Source organism: Ischnura elegans, chromosome 11 (genome assembly GCF_921293095.1).
Source record: "Ischnura elegans chromosome 11, ioIscEleg1.1, whole genome shotgun sequence".
NCBI lineage: Eukaryota > Metazoa > Arthropoda > Insecta > Odonata > Coenagrionidae > Ischnura > Ischnura elegans.
In genome coordinates this window covers 29,606,506-29,622,953 of record NC_060256.1, presented here as the reverse complement: position 1 = coordinate 29,622,953, position 16,448 = coordinate 29,606,506, and the positions used below count along the sequence as shown (strand labels likewise).

General features: G+C 36.6%; 1 protein-coding gene across 2 annotated transcripts in view; it reads left to right on the top strand.

Annotated features, from left to right (window-relative positions):
* Positions 1-1,262: 1,262 nt before the first annotated feature.
* LOC124167906 (autophagy-related protein 2 homolog B) overlaps positions 1,263-16,448 on the top strand; it is a 54,074-nt gene continuing 38,888 nt past the window's right edge. The window contains exons 1-12 of one of the 2 annotated variants that reach the window (XM_046545974.1): positions 1,263-1,787; positions 1,952-2,120; positions 2,249-2,401; positions 2,495-2,597; positions 5,894-6,116; positions 7,406-7,564; positions 8,328-8,440; positions 10,638-10,792; positions 13,303-13,435; positions 13,940-14,019; positions 14,155-14,464; positions 15,710-15,866. In XM_046545974.1, coding sequence (XP_046401930.1) covers positions 1,608-1,787; positions 1,952-2,120; positions 2,249-2,401; positions 2,495-2,597; positions 5,894-6,116; positions 7,406-7,564; positions 8,328-8,440; positions 10,638-10,792; positions 13,303-13,435; positions 13,940-14,019; positions 14,155-14,464; positions 15,710-15,866 — 1,935 coding nt within the window. In that variant the 5' untranslated portion in view covers positions 1,263-1,607. Of the gene's footprint in view, positions 1,788-1,951; positions 2,121-2,248; positions 2,402-2,494; positions 2,598-5,893; positions 6,117-7,405; positions 7,565-8,327; positions 8,441-10,637; positions 10,793-13,299; positions 13,436-13,939; positions 14,020-14,154; positions 14,465-15,709; positions 15,867-16,448 lie in introns of both variants that reach the window. The other variant, XM_046545973.1, reaches the window with a different exon arrangement.

Genomic DNA, 16,448 nt, shown 5'->3' with positions numbered 1-16,448 from the left:
GTGGAGAAGTATCATTGCCTGCTTAACCAAAGGTCCTGAGTTTGAATCTTACCTAGGCAGGTTATACTCACTACAACTTTAAAATAATAATTGTCAGAGTTGAATGCAATAATTGACGGCAGGTTAAATTTTTCTGCTTAAATAAACAATATTATCATCATTACTAATATGTACATGGTTTTCGTGATTTAGCATTCTCAGTTATGAATTTTCGAGATGGTAATGGCCATAGGTCGCACTAGGCCACAAATACTCAGTAGTGGTAGTCATTTTGTCAAGGTGGCAACATGTTACATAGCAAAAGCCAAATTTCTATTGGTGACCAATTAACCTCTTTGGATTGACATACAAGAAATAATATGAGGCAATGTGATAACTTACATGCAACTAAAGGAATAGGGAATTTAGCTTGTTCCCTCGATGATGATGCAAGAGCATTGAACCCTGTATGGTCCATTATTAAATTAAGTAGAAATAATTAGTGAATTTCCAGAAGGTTAACGTTAAGATTATGATATGTAGAACGAGGAGTAGTGGTAAGTAACCTTAGGGGGTGGTTCAGGTGAAATGGTGGGAGTGAAAACAAATGTGGCTGAGTCTCCCCTCCTATCCCCAAACCTAAAACCTTAGCATTCACTTTCTCTGGGTGGAGGATGTTCTTCACTCCACGCTGTCCCGATTACAGAAACCTCTGGTAATTGAATGCCCATTTCGTCAAGGATATATAGGAAAAACTGATTTAAAAATTCAAGACCTTCTAAAAAGAAAATTGGAATGGTAGGAGGAGAAAGAAATATGGGTCTTTCCTCCCTTTAAGTCCAATTCCGAGACACCTAAACAATGCCTGATTTGAAACATACGATGATGATTCGCGGTAATACAGCCTAAAGAAAAACTAATCCCTCAGTAGTCACGCAGGTAGATGCAACTTTTCATGATCTTGGCACGGCTGGCACTACGCTATCACACCTACAAGAATTTAAATTCTCCCTAAGCTTAAATGTGCACTTAAAAAGCAGCTATAATTCACATTCACGAACGTGGCCATACAAAAAGATGGATGATATTGTTATCACCAGAGCAAAAAAAAGTTAACCCATTTTCATCGTCGTTTCCACAAAACTTACCTAACAAGGGCAATATTTTCATCGATTATTTCGAAACCAATCAACATTTATCAACAAGGATATCACAGTCATCATATCATCATACCTTATCTATTTCAATCGCTGCAACCCGCAACAACAAACAACACTAGTTTGGGTAGCACAATTCGTCGCTAGATGACACCTCTGATGCGGATGTGAGGGAAGTGGGCAAGTTTTGTTTTCTTGTCACAGCTGTTTCGTGCCCCAAAGAAATGTCGGGACGACAAGGCCAGATGTAAATATTTATCTATGCAGTTGCGTTGCAGGGAGCGTCGTTTCCTGTTACTTTTCTGTTTTTTTCTTTGTACCAAAGAAAACAAATGACGTCACTGTTCATGCATTTGTGTTGGGTTCGAGCAGAAGGTTAGGGTGAGAAATTTACGCTATGAAACGCATATTAATGCGTTCGAGTATTAGCTATTTGTTTGCACTCTTTGATGTGTGAAGAGAAGTTTTACCATGCCGTGGCGTATCCCTTATTGTATACCGTGGTCGGATAGTATAAAAAAGCGAGCATGTAGGTATCTTCTTCAAAGATACCTTGGACAATTTTTAGAAGAAAAGTTGACCTTGGATCAGCTGACTGTCGATCTATACAATGGAACGGGAACAGTTCGGGATGTGAGTTTGGATGTTCAAGTAAGTATCACTTATTTCTGTATTTTTTATATTCGTCATTTTTGTTAAGTTACACATCACTCTTTCTTTAACGGGATATCATGGTATGCGGAAGTTGTTTATGTTTCTACGACGTAGCTGAAAACTCATATGCTATAAGTTTACTTGGTTTTTGTTGTGTCCAGGCTTTGAATGAATTGGGAGAGCAGCAGAATATCCCTGTGGAATTCGTAGACGGATATATTAGCGTTGTATCTGTTTCAATACCTTGGTCCTCGGTTTTGAAAGATGCTAGCTATGTTGAAGTTACTGGACTCTTTCTCACGGTACAGCCGAAGAAAAGAGCTGATTGTGGTGGGTAGCTTGGAAATTTTGCTGTTACATGTTTGAGCTGTTGTTAATGTCTCCTGTCTATGAAGTTATTGACCTCAGTTTCGTACTGAATGATAGCTCATATAGCCTCCTGATATATTGGCTTTCAGGTGCTTCTATGTTTGAGTCCATGTGGAACAGTATGTCCACAAGTATGCAGCTAGCGCAGGAATGCCTAAAACAGGATAATGAAGAAGGCAAAGATAGCGATCAAGCGCAACCCCTGGATGGTCTGGAATTATTTGCTCAAACTATTGACTCAAGTAAGTCGAACAATGTCAATGTATATATTTCTGTATTCAAAGTTTTCTGTGTATTTATGCTTCAGTTTTTATTAAATTATGAATCTCTTACAGTTTTATGTAGAGTGAAAGTCAAATTCATTGATACTGTTATCCGAGTTGAATATGTTCCCAAGGAAAGCAACTCTGGAGTAGCTCTGGAAGTGAAGATCAAAAAGTGAGTTAGAGTTTTTCTAAATAATATTTGGAATAGAATCACCCCTTGATTTTAGAATATGACTTAGCAATGTCATGGAGCAAATTGTGGCTGATTTTATTATACCTCACCTTAAACTGAATTAAGTTAACGAGGTTGTATAGCCTTACACTGAGAAACTCCTGGCTAACTGACGAAAAAAATGTTTTTTCTAAGACATTTTATGCTGAAAATCATTATTGACTGCCGAGGGAATCACATTGAAGTGGCCATTGATTAAGAAAATTTTCTGCATTTTAGAACTACTCCAATTTTTGCATTGGTTTGGTCATAAATATTGCTTAAATATCTGCTCGGTGAAAAGATTGATTGGTGGAAAATTTCTGTCAAGTTTAAAAAAAATAAAAATTAATTTTTACATCTAGTACTTGATAATTTTTATTTGAATGAAACAATGCAATTTCTTAGCTTATCGCCAGTTATAGCTGCCCTCCATGCTGAGGACTCAAAAGGCCAAAGTGTGGCACAACATTTAATATTGGCATTCATATTCTAGATGTCGGGTTTATTACATTGTTTTCTCCTCTTTTGGGGGAATGGATATGCCTCTGGATATGACTTTATGCCTCTGAGGGAAGAATAAATCTTTGCTTAAGTGGTGAAGTCGTGTTACCTTCAAGCTCAGTCACCACATGCCTGATGAATGGTCCATTTCCAGGGTCCCATTTTTTCATGAAATTTTACCTGCGTAGATAAAACAACTATTAAAAATCATGTGGTCATACGGTATTTTTCATATTTATGGGCAAAATCAAAGAAAGAAAAATTAAACAAAAATGCTCGCTGGAACAAGACGGATGCATCCTGTTGCCCTGTTTTCTCCTTCTGTCACGACAATTACAAACTGCCACATAAATTATATCTAGTGAATATTTTGGTAATCAAATAAAAAAATAACTAACTTATTGTAGGTGTGCAAGGATGTGGCATATGAATGAAAGAGGAATGGTTTACTGTGAACAATGATGACCTATAAAAATAACAAAACACCAAACATTTTTTTGAATTCATTGTTATTTTATTATCTTAATCAATAAATTTTAAATTGTATCTCTAACACAAATTATTGTGGAGTGTACGATATTTTTAGTGAGTTCATCTTTAGCCGATGCAAACGAACTAGATGGTTCACCCACATGATAACATGCCACATATCAGTGGCACGGCAAGGGGGGGCTTTTGGGGGATAAACCCCCCTCCCCCCCCAGAGCTCTGAAAAATTCATAAGTTTAATCCATTTTACTTAATTGGATTTATATTGCTAACAGAATAGTGTAAGGATTAATAAAATATCCCTCAGAAAGCCGTAAAACTCACCATTTTGAACCATTATTATCGTAAAATTCCGCAGTTTATTGATCTCGCTCCTACCGCTTATCCTTGTGGGTATTCCATGCCCCCACACACTCTGGTGTTAGTTGTACCTAAACCCCCCCAGCCTTAATTCCTAGCTGCACCCCTGCCACATATAGTTGTCTATGTGAAAAATTCGGTGTGCCCAAAATCTAAGCCACAATCAGACATCGTTAGGCCGTGAGACTAATTGGTTGTCATTGTGAATGCTAATCTAGCAAGAAATTGAACCCGTTTGAATTCAATTGGCATATCTGTCGGAATAATAGGGTTTCTTGATAGTAATACATCTTCTCCTTAGCACTTGCCATTCTAAATGCTGGCCTCAACAACGTTTTTCATCAATAACTACTCGCATGCCATTGCACATCCATGATGGGTTCAAATTACTAAGCAAAATAACTGGATCCAACCTTCAGCTGTGAATGGTGTGGTGGCATGCCTGGCAAATCAAATGAGTTCAAAAACTCTTATGGATAATTTACAGTTTCGTTTGGTATCACAAACTGCATCGATAAATTTGTATGACATTCAGTCCCCTGGCAATAACTGTGGTATCTTAAAATTCAAATCTTAATATTCAAATCGTTGCTGGCCACATTGCTACCAAAATTACTCTTTCTGCCAGCCACTTATAATTCAAGTATTTTGTGTGTATATCAGTAAATATCTGGTCAATGAGAGAATTTTGCAAATTAATGATTGTGCAGAAATCGGTTGGCAATTTTATGCATCCGGTATTTTCATTTACAGTTAGTTTTCCATTACTGATATCTAACAGTTGTTTTGAAAATGTTTTGGCGGGTGGATCTTGAAGCATTTGAGCATGCATATTTACTTTCAGCTGCACCATTTTAACATTATGTCACAGTGGCGATGATTTCAAGCAAGCATTGATCTCATCGGTGGTTGTTGAATAGGGAATGATGGGAAGTGTTAGAAAACAATTCCCAAAAATTTTGTACACACTGATTTTTTTAGTATTAATAATGCCTGGAAACGATTTTGGGTGAGTGAAAGTTTTTAAACTTTCACTCACTAAAACTTTTTTGAGTGAGAGAAAGGTTCTTGAACTTTTTGACGACTATAACAAAGGATTTATTTTGTGGCTAAACTTAGAAAGAAATGTCAAATGGCACAAACAATACTGATGGTCATCAAAGGAACAATAAGTCGCAAACGCTAAAATTTCAGCATTTTTATGAATGATTTTTCAAAATTCACCGTAAATCAATGGGGAAACGAAAATCGATTGCAAGAATAGGAATGTGTATTTGTTTTTCTTTCCAATAGTATACATTTCAACTAAATGTGACCGTTATCACTGATTTAAATATGGAGAAAAAAAGTTCTGCAGTCGGTAATAACGAACTTTACATGTATTTGTTATGGAAATAATTTATGGCCTCATTAGCCTTGCAGAATAGTGAAAAATAGTTTACCTCCTATTATCAGACCTACTGAATACCTACAAAATTTTGTAGGAATTGGTCAAGCTGTTTTGAAGGAGTTTGGCAACAAAAACTGTGACACAAGAATTTTATATAATAGATATACATATTAGCAATGACCGATGTAATCAACATGATGAATATCCCTTTCACAAAAATTTACTCAAGAATTGATAAAATAACCTTCATTATATAGCTAAAGCTTTTGTTGCATACAGGTTATCAAAAATTTATTTCATACCTTGCTTTCTGGCAAATTAAAAAGGTATATTGGAAATAATTTTTGTTAGATATATTAAAAATAAAGTTTGAATAGGTGTTGATGAGATTTTCCCTTTGATACGTAAACCCATCTTTAGTGTGAATCCCTAGTTAACAAGTGAGGTAATTAAAGGAAGAAAAATGTAGATATGTGTGACATTGTCTTATTTATCTAATCCAATTTACTTACAGCATGGATTACTTTGATGAAGCTGGTCTGGACACTGAGGGACCCCCTGAACCCAGTGACCCATCTCAGCAACAGCAAAAAATATTTGAGGTTGCTGCATTTACGTCTAAGAAGTTTTGCATGGAAGGAGTAACTCTTTTTACTGATGAGTTTCCATTTCATGCAAGAACTTTCTCAAGATCACTCATGTCTACATCAGGAAGTGGATCAACCCTAGAATCTAAGGTACGTTACTTGGAGCATTGTGTACTGATTCAATCGTTGCTGGCTCAACTTTGTGTAATATCATCATGATGATGGGAGTAATGATAGCGTTAATTTTCCAGGCAACTAAATTTATTTATATGCAACCAGTTTTGACGGTTGCTGTTTCATTCTCAAGAGTACAACTTATCTTTAGTTGTACCTGTGCGAATGTTGTAGTGAGTGCCAAAACTGGATGTGTTAAATAAAAGTTTTGGGGAATTACTAAGCCATTACTCCCATCATCTTGGAGCATTTAGCTCCATTCTCTTGTCATTGGGATTTCTGCCTGGGTAAAAGAAATACATATTTATGTTATTTATTAAATTAGGAATGCGTTCTCAGGACTTTTATCAGTGTGGGTAATTATTTAATTTGAAAGGAAATCAAGGAATCTTGTCTGTGGTGTCTGGGAAAATGCATGTCATGACAAATGAATCAATTGGACTGGTTTGTCTTCAGCTGATTGAGTGCTTGCATCTTTGGCAGGAATATGCATTAAATTTGCTTTTGAAAAGGGATCAATTCAATATAAAACATATTAACTCATCGTTTCAGAAAAATTAAGGTTCCAATGACATTTCTATGCATAGCAGTCTTTATAATCTATTTCCGAGTGGTTATTATGCTAACTTATCTCCAATGAATTTTAAAAATAAATCTTGTGCTCCTGTGCTCAAACATATGGTTCACTAAGTTTCTCTCGCAGAAAATGTGTCCACAATGTGACCTAATCCGAGTAAATGAGTGTTCTATTACTGCAATTCTATAACATTCACTTTAAGGACATACTTTTCAAAACTAATGTAAGAATATTTTAAAAAGAAAATTGTATATTTTTGACTCTCAGTATTCAAAAAAAGTTAATGATCGATATGGAAGTGTGAAAAAGACAAGGCAAATGAAGATTTTTTTCCAGGAAACGTCAGCATATTTGTATTTTGAAATCTTTTGACTACCATTATACCAGAGTGCTGATTATAAATTCTTAATTGTAAGGAGAATTTTTGGCAGATGATCGAAACTAGGGTATTGTAGATTCATGTTGATTTTTTTTAGTAGCTTACACCATGATTTCTTTACCATGTTTTCTCTGCATCTTTTGCTTCTGCCCATTGAAATACTCAATTTTAGTGGAGATGGGTCAGCTACCTTTTTGCCTTCTTTTTCCAATCCTCTTGGCTAGTGCTAGCTCAAGTATGGAGTGATTCAGGCATAAGCTAGATTAACTAAATATGTATCAGTGCATTTTTCTTCCTCTTGTTCATCAGAATTCTGAAGATGTCAGTCCAGTGACTCCGTCAGAGGAAGGTGTGCCCAAGGCCTCAAATCTGACAACCACCCCTTATCCTGTAGTTTTTGCCCAGCTCCATGGAAGGCAGGAATTCAGGGTGAAAATGAAGCAGAATGAATCTATACAAGGACCCAAGGTAAGAAGTTCTCTGTTAAGGATATTCTTGGAGAAAAGTGAGGACATTTCAGTGGTTATATCATTGAATAGGAGTATGTTGGCATAGTGGGCATAGTGCTTGGCTCCTGATTGAAGAGTTCTGGGTTTGAATCCCAGGTTAAACCTTCTTACACCCCCAAATAAATATCCTCTAAGCGCAAGGTACCCTACCTTGAATGTGTGAAATTCGCATAACTGAGGCTAAGTTTAAAGTGAAGTCCACCCTCACCTATCCAAACAAACCTTTGAGTTGAACCTCCAGTTTGAGTGAGTCATTGATTCAGTAATTGAGGATCATCTCAAGTGATCATTGCCTAGAGTACTGCCTCACCATCATTGATGTCTTTGATACTCCAATGGTGCTCAAGATTTTTCTCTGGAATCCCTATCTTTTTTTCTGAGGCATTGTGGGAACTTGGTATTCGGTGGTGTTTAATTAGGATAGAATATCCATTTGAAAGGAAAACTATTTCATCATGATGTGACCTGAATTGGAAAGTTTGCTGGACAAAGCGTAATACGCAGCTGCTCCCAAAGCCCTCCAATACAAATGATTCTTGATGCAAAAGCCTACATTTCAAGTAATTGTAATGGCATTTGTGAAAAAATTATGTATGATCATTGTGATACTTAGCTGTGTTGAGTACCTGAAAGATCTACCATTGTCGAGTTTCATGTATGAGCTGGGACAACAGTATCTTTTAGATATGGTTACTTAATTTATTTTTCTTTTTTCCTTCCAGGTGGATTTGGAAGTAAATTTTGGTTCTGTGGCCGTGTTTCTCTCACCAAGACAAGTTCACACCTTGATGGAACTGATGAAGGGTCTTTCTAGTCCTGATTCGCTAGATAACAGGTGAATACTTTTAGTCATCTTTATATATTTTGTACATTTATTATTTATAACTATGTATTTTTGTTGCCTGTTGTATTAAAAAAGAGTTGTTATTCTTTTGGAGAATTTTTTATAGTAATAGGCTGAATGACTCTCTTGGAATTCAGTGAAGAATGATTTATTAGGTATCAATTATTAATAATTATCATAATTTCAAATTTTCCATCAATGCACGGAAAGATTCTTTTTTTTAAGTCATGTTCCATTACTGTGAAAATATTTTAAAATGGTTGTACAATTGACATGAATGATGGGATAGCAAACTACTACAGTAGACTCTCGTTAATACGAACAACGTTGTTACGAAGTTCTCGTTATTACGAAGCAAATCGTTGGTCCCGTCGAAAAGGCCTATCCAAGCTATAGTAAAAGAAACGTTATTACGAAATATTCGTTTTTACGAAATTACGAACCTAAGTCCCGGTCCCTGCGGTTACAATATGAACTTTATTACGAAGTTACACGCACAAGTCACGGCATTTAGGTGGATATTCACTACAATTAAGATTTAATAATCGCGCCACGTTTAAGTTATTCTCGTGTACTGTGCCTAAGAGGGTCAATTATGGTTCTTTATTCAGTTTACGCGCTACATCATATAACAGCCTTCATTCCTGCGAAGTCGTGGTGACCCACTCATAACCGTTAGGAAATTGGATGTACAGTCAATCCTCTTCCTTTGCACATTCGATGCACGAATTTTCCGAGATACGAGCATTCAAAACTTTCAAATTTCAAATTTGGCGCCTTTCGATTTGGCCGATACTACGCGGTGTGGCGCTGGGAAACTCTCGCTGTGGTCTGCGCTCTCACGACCTGAATAAGGTATCATTGAATCTGGTGTGAATTTAAGAACTGTTCAGCGTTTCTCCCGTGCTTCGTTACCGTGGGGAGCCATTTTTTCGGCTCCGGATTCATCGCAGGACCCGCTATATCAGTTCGCCACAATCGTGAGTTAGTGCATACGTGTAATACAGTGTTGCATCCCGCAGGATAACCGCACTCCTCGATAACTTACCTGCAGTCCGGCTGGCGAGGGTTTTCCGATTACGGCACAGTAGGAGGAGATAACGGCACGGTAATCCTGCGCCAGCACGGTTTAAAGCCAATCGCTGTCCCCCAAACGCACCTCATACCCTCGCCTAGTCATATAACGTTGTCAAATGCAAAAAAACGAGCACCGAAATAAGCCTGATCCACCAAAATAAGCCCATTCTTCGAATCACAAGAACAAGTAATTATTCCTCTAAGTCCTTCACGCTCGTCGTCCCTTCCGGTTCTTTTCTTCATGGAACACTTTGTAAGCGTTTCCCTTTCTTACCTGGCCCCCTTACCCCCTACCCAGAGCATTGTCTGTTACTGGACAACTCTCGGTGGCTGGACTGTAATTTTATCAACCTTGGAACTCGGCCTTGGGACGCATCTAGTTTGAACACCGGAGTTCATGTGTTCGGGAAGATATCAACAATCGATTGCGTCATGACGCAGTCTTCTGTTGAAAAACTGAAACGAATTTTCCTGTTTATATATATTTCGCGTAATTTAATAGCGTTAATAATACACTATGTATTTCTTTCGACGATTCCTAAAATAAACGTTCTTACGAACTTCGTTATTACGAACCTCCGATTTTTCGGCCCCGTGAACTTCGTAATAACGAGAGTCTACTGTAATAAATTTTATCAACAAAATATCAGGTATTTTAACTCTCAAGTTATAACTAGGCCAGAGTATGGGAAGGTCAAGAAGTTCAAACTCCCCCAAAAGTGTTTGGGAGATAATAGTCCTGGGTGTACCCTGTCCTGTTCAAACTCCCCAGAAATGCTTTTTCCTCTCCAAGTAAGCCCCTTGAAAAATATTCAGCCTACATCCTTAAGTTAATATGGTACGCATAAGTGAGCAGAAAATAATGCATCACACATTTTGAAATTGTCTTGCTCTCATTGTTTTACCAATGGCAGTTTGAAAGATGTTGTCTGGTGTTATTATGCAGAGGTTGTGATGAGAGATGCAAAAAAGGTGGTAGAAGTTGGCTGATGTTGTCATGAAATGACGTTAAACAGTTTGAGATTGAACAAGAACTCACTTTGCCTCTTAATCAGGTGTTCAGCTATCCAAGTGACCCAACTCTAGTTTTATTTTATTCTTCATCAAACAGCAATGTGTGTCCAAGAAGCCGCTGTGCAGAGAAGCCCATGGAAGCTTCAGATTTCCAGAGAGTGGAGAGGGACTTGCAGCAGCAACTTCGACTTTTCCCCATGGCTCAAGGGACTGGGTTGCAGTTTTCCAAAGGGTGGTCTACATCTCCATTAGGTAGTAGTGATTGATGAAGTGTTAACTGTATTTCATAGTCAATGTTATAAATATAAGTGTAAACTGGGATCAATTAATCACAAATTTTTCCACGATGATGGAATCAAAACAAATACAGGCATCCCCCGAGTTACGTAAGAGATGCGTTCCGGCAGACTATGCGTAAGTCGAAATTTACGTAAGTCGAACCTTTGCGTTGGCGCTTCAGAGATTGCTGTATAACAAGTTGTATCGTACAGGAATGAGCGCAACCACATACGCCACCACATCCATCGCTAGAACTGCAAATTTTCACGTTGATTATTGACTTGGGATTTATAAGCGATTTTTCTACAGAAATTAATGAAATTTCCTTCGAGGAATGACAAAAATGGGTCACTTTGTTATTTTTAGCACGTAAAAAACTCTATAACTATTCGATATTTTTTCTACCATAGGTTGTACAAGCGAATATATACTTCTTCGCGCTCGCATTCGAAAATTAACGTAATCATTTGAAATACGGTTATCGCTTACGTAAGTACGGATTTACGTAAGTCGAGACATACGTAACTCGGGGGATGCCTGTACAGCATACTCCCGATTATCCGGCTGCAGTTTATCCGTGTTGGGGCTTATCCATGCATGAGTTTGAAACTTTTTCGATGTTTTCCGCAATCTTTAAAGAAAACTAAAAATGACACAAAAGCACCAGGGTATTTGCATTTTAATGCTAGGCTACACTGGACTTATTATTTCTATTAGAATTCCCTTTGTAAAATGGAATTATTTTATTTATTTGCTTACAAGGAATGTTTCAAGTCTACTTGGATGTCTGCTATAGCAGCGCTGACGATGATCAGCGGCAGGAAAAAATATTCTTGATTAGTTTTTAAAGATTCTTCAATGTTTAACCAATCGTAAGTTAGGAAAAATTTTGTTAAGGATCTTTAATTGCATATTTCATATCACAAATTCACAATTACTGCCATGGCCTCGTATGCGGTTGAATACGGCCCAAAGGAATCGGAGATTTCATTGCAGTCGGCCATCTTTATGCCACAACAAGTCAAGGTCAAACTGGAGAGAATGGGAGTTGTAGAAGTGAAGGCAGTGAAGAAAGTGGAAGTAGAGATAGCGTGAGTCATGGTCAGGCACTTGCCTGCATAGACAATTTTCCATAAGTCCTGATTTCCTATAACCGCTGCTGCGCGATGGCGTGATCACGTGCCCGTTACCTTCACGGGAGTTCCGTGTTCCTGTTTTCCAAGCATTGGGGTGTGCGATCGTGCTCAGTGATCACGGATCTGCATCCTGCAGCAGTTACATCCCCGATAACTTGTGCAAGACGCGACTGCATGGCGGCATGCCTGACAGTAGTTTCTAACATCGCTCAGTGGTTAAGAAGCATTCGTGGAAACCACTTTTCTGAATTCGTGATCTTGCAGCCATGGGTACGTGGTTTTCGGAAACCAGGTATGACGCGGAGCAGTAGGAATGGGTGAACAATCACGTTTTCGCTGCTAAAAAGATAGCGGTCGGGAAAAGAAAGATCTTAATGATTCTGGAATGCAATGTAAAATAACAGATGATGTGCGTCAATAATATTTAATCGTTTTATTCATATGACTTATGAAAATTAAATGATATTCAAGTGAAAGTTAGGATTATTCGTGCTGCCTCTCCCAATCATTAGCCCGGGTAATTGGGATTATGCTGTAGCAATGTTGTTCATTATTTATTCATAGGTATTTAATTATAGGCAATGTTTCACTATTTATTTTTTGGGTTAAAATTGGCAAAATACTTTCAGGCTAATTTTAACATATGGAATCTAACTTTTTTGTTAGTTTATTTGCTATCAACTCTCAACTAAACATGGTAATGAATACACTATGAAGCACAGATAAACATAAAAACGTGGACAAATCTATACTGATAATAAGGGATTCACTATGTTGAATGGAAAACATTTTGCCTGTTGCAACTGTAAAAGTGAACAGATGTTTTTGGCATTATTGTGTGTGCAATGTTTTAAAGCTGGATTTACACTGACCAAATTTGTATGTAGCTCATCTTTTGCATGCATTGCCAAGTTTCATGATCGCCGCGAGACACTTGTGGGAGTTGTGATTGTTACTAATAATCAGAAATTGACAATAAATTTCTTGTTATTTGCAATTTAGAATATTAGGCATTTGAGTGAATGATCTGTTTAAGTTCACTTTGCTCTGAGCACATTTTTCAGTTGCACTAAGCACATTTGCCAGTTGAGAGAAAGCATATTCTATGTTTCGGTTGAACTAAAGATAACTATCATTCATCAGATGTTGCACTTTCAGTTTAGTAATGAAAACTGCGTGCAAATTTTATCTGTTTCAGTGAGGGAAAGTGATATGTTAAGATTTTTCCTTGGATATCGTCAGGCCTTAACAAGTAGTTGTTATGGAAAGAATGACTTAAAATATGCTTTATTTGATTTGTAATTTGTTCAATTTCTTATTTTCAAACTTCATATACCTACATAGAAGATAGTGATGAAGAATTTTTGCCAATGCAAGGGAAGAATGAATTGAGTGAAAGTGTCATATCAAATGTGGCCAGCATGGAAACTTCGATGTCCTCCAACATGAGCAGCTCCAGTTATGCAAGCAGGCAGCATGGGTAAGTGGTTTTATTATTCAATTACAGTTCTTTCTGTGCTTTCTAAAATCAACTGGCAGCATGCTACTGACTGTGCTACCAGGAATCGGCATGGATTACATGAATTGCTACTATGGATAAGGCAATAATTTTTAGCTGTGAAAAAGGCCTTGGAAATATAACTTGTAAATGTCGATGGCAGTTTGTATCGATCATGTTGCTGGAATTTAAGCTGCTGATGTCTGTAAATAAAAGGAGAGAAGAATGTGAAATGATTGAAACTAAGTTTGAAAGTGATAATTCATTTAAATTCCTTTTTTACATTTCATTTGCTGTGTGACTGTATTAGTGCATCCATGAAATTACATTTGATAATATATATTAATTGAACAAAATTAAAATAACTTTTTCACCCATGCAGCAGTCCATAGATCCAATAATATTTTTATTAAATTGTGTTTTCTCATTAATTCTATGAATAAAAATTATTGTATTTATTTTCTTTTATTATCTTCAATGTTTTAGGTTCTCTGGTTTGATTTCTCCCGATGGACCAGGGTCGGATTCCAGTGCCCATAAATCATCTGGGAGAAGGTCAAATTCAGGTTTGATTATTTTCTAATTTGTTTATTGAATTTCACCAAGTTACGCCTCAAACAACCAATTTTAATTTGTTTATTGTAAATTCTTAAAGATGCGTAAATTGATTGAAGCTGTCAAATGGTAATTTTTCTTTTCAGCTGGTGGTATCGGTGAGTCATGGGGGGAAACGACTCGCTTCCAGTTGAGGGCTTCCAGCGTGGTGGCAATACTGCTGCATGAAGACATACTCACTGTTTCAGTCATGGATGGTGATGTGTTTGGGAAGAAATTCTCATTTGGTTCCTGTGTACAAGGTGGCTTGGCATCATCTTCATTGCTGCAAATGAAGGAAGCTGCCCAGCAGTACTTCAAAATAATGACCCAGTTTGCAAACTCTGGCAAAATGGAATCAGATCTTCTATCTGACAAGGAGATATTTTTAGAAGCATGTCCACTTAGTCATTTACGGTAAGATAAAATTTTTGTTTCATGGACTTTTTCTGGACACAATTTCAGAATGGACTTCATTTACACCCTTTTATTTAATCAGCAGAAATTGTAGGATGGTTTCAATGGTTTTAGTTTCAGCTCTTGTTTTACTGTGGGTACTCATTTATTGTTGTTATTGTTCATGAAAAATATGAAGTTGAGGTAAATGGCATTAAGTAAATTATGATTTTCCATAAGAAGCAATATAGGAATTACATTTTTTCCAATATTTCTCATGCATCCGGCAATTATTTTTTACCTCCCTTTTTTGGGATGTGAGTTTAGAAAAAAAATAGTTACTAGTGTATGAGGAAAGAGTGAGCTTTAGATTATTGATTGTTACCAAATTCATTGAAACTTAATTTATTCAGTCTGAGACCATAGAAAGTTCAAGGAAAAAAATTAGCTTTTCAATGACGATTTTAGCACAACTAATTCGCTTATTTTTGGGTTCCTTTAATTTAGGTCTATCATGGTTCAAATGCAGATGATTAAAGTTTTTAATGCATTTTATTTACATAATCTCAATTATTTATTTGTTTGAAGGTGTAGCTGTATTGTCTATAAAAGTATGATGCATTAGACATATACCCACTTGTAAATACTTATCTTTTATTGCTTGCATATTATATCATCTTTATGTCTCAGGTTGTTCATATTAGATGCATAAGTATTATAGTAGTGGGACAGGAATTTTGGGATACAGTGATAATGGAGTAATTTCAAAGAAGGACTCACTCTATTTTTTTGCAGATGTTTCATCTGAAAGAAATAATTGCTGAGCCTTATCTCATTACATTGTTATCGTAAATAGGCTACAGTGTGCAAAAAATTCCTTGGAGTAAAAATCATTTGCCTTGACTGGAATTAGAACCAACTATTCTGTGGCACTATTTGTTATACATACAGTGGCAAGAACAATTTCATGCTTGTAACAGTTACTATTTACATCTTAAATGGCAACTGGATTTTATAACTGATTATAGATGTTTTAAAGTGACTGTAACTGAGCCCAGTTACATTTTTTTGTACTTTTGTGAACATTTGTGTTGGCTATTCTGTGTTTATTTGCTTTAGCAATGAAAACGACCTATCTATTCACTGGGAGATATTTGTTAGTGTATTATGATTATTTTACATTATATTAGTTTATTGTGCGTATTTGTGTCTTTTGATCCCCTTACATTCAGCTTATTATTAATTTGTAGTTCTTTTCATTTCCAGGTTAGTTATTTGTCCTCTTGTAATTGAGGGTAAGGAGAAGACGACTCCACTGGTTAGTGTGGTGCAAGTCAGTGTGACAGCTGCTAACCTCAGCTTCAGGGAATGCTTAATAGAAAGAGCGGCTGATTCTCAAGCACCCTCTGTTGAGTATGTCGAAGTGAGTATTACATGGGCAGTAGGAATTTCATTTCCTCGTAAATTATAATCTTCTTTCACTCATGCTATTTCTTCAAACTGTGTTAATGAAAATGCTTATTTTTGGTTGATGTTTTAAGTAATACTTGCCATTGGTTGACTCTTCACTGGAGATGGGTCGAATAGCAGATTTCTCGAACACGAATATTGAATTCGAGTATTAAATCATTGCTCGAATATTCGAATACCTTGAATTTCGAATGCTTCGAATACTAGAATTGCACAAAGCATATTAAACGTACGTTTCTTCTTCTATTTCACTTCATGAATGTATAAATAAAAATATATACAGTGGAACTTTGATCTATTGTTTTTCAAGGGTATGGGCGAAAAAAAAAAACAATGAATGCAGGAATGTTTGACTAGGTTGCCTATGCAGCAGGAAACCCAGGATTTTTGCGAGTAATTTTGATTTCCTTTAAAGGATTCAAACAGGAATTTAGCTGATTAATGGAATATTTTATTTTAAGGTAACAATTTGGGCATATAGTTGATTCAACTAACATCTCTTTCAAATATCCTAAGGGGACACACCTCGTGAAAA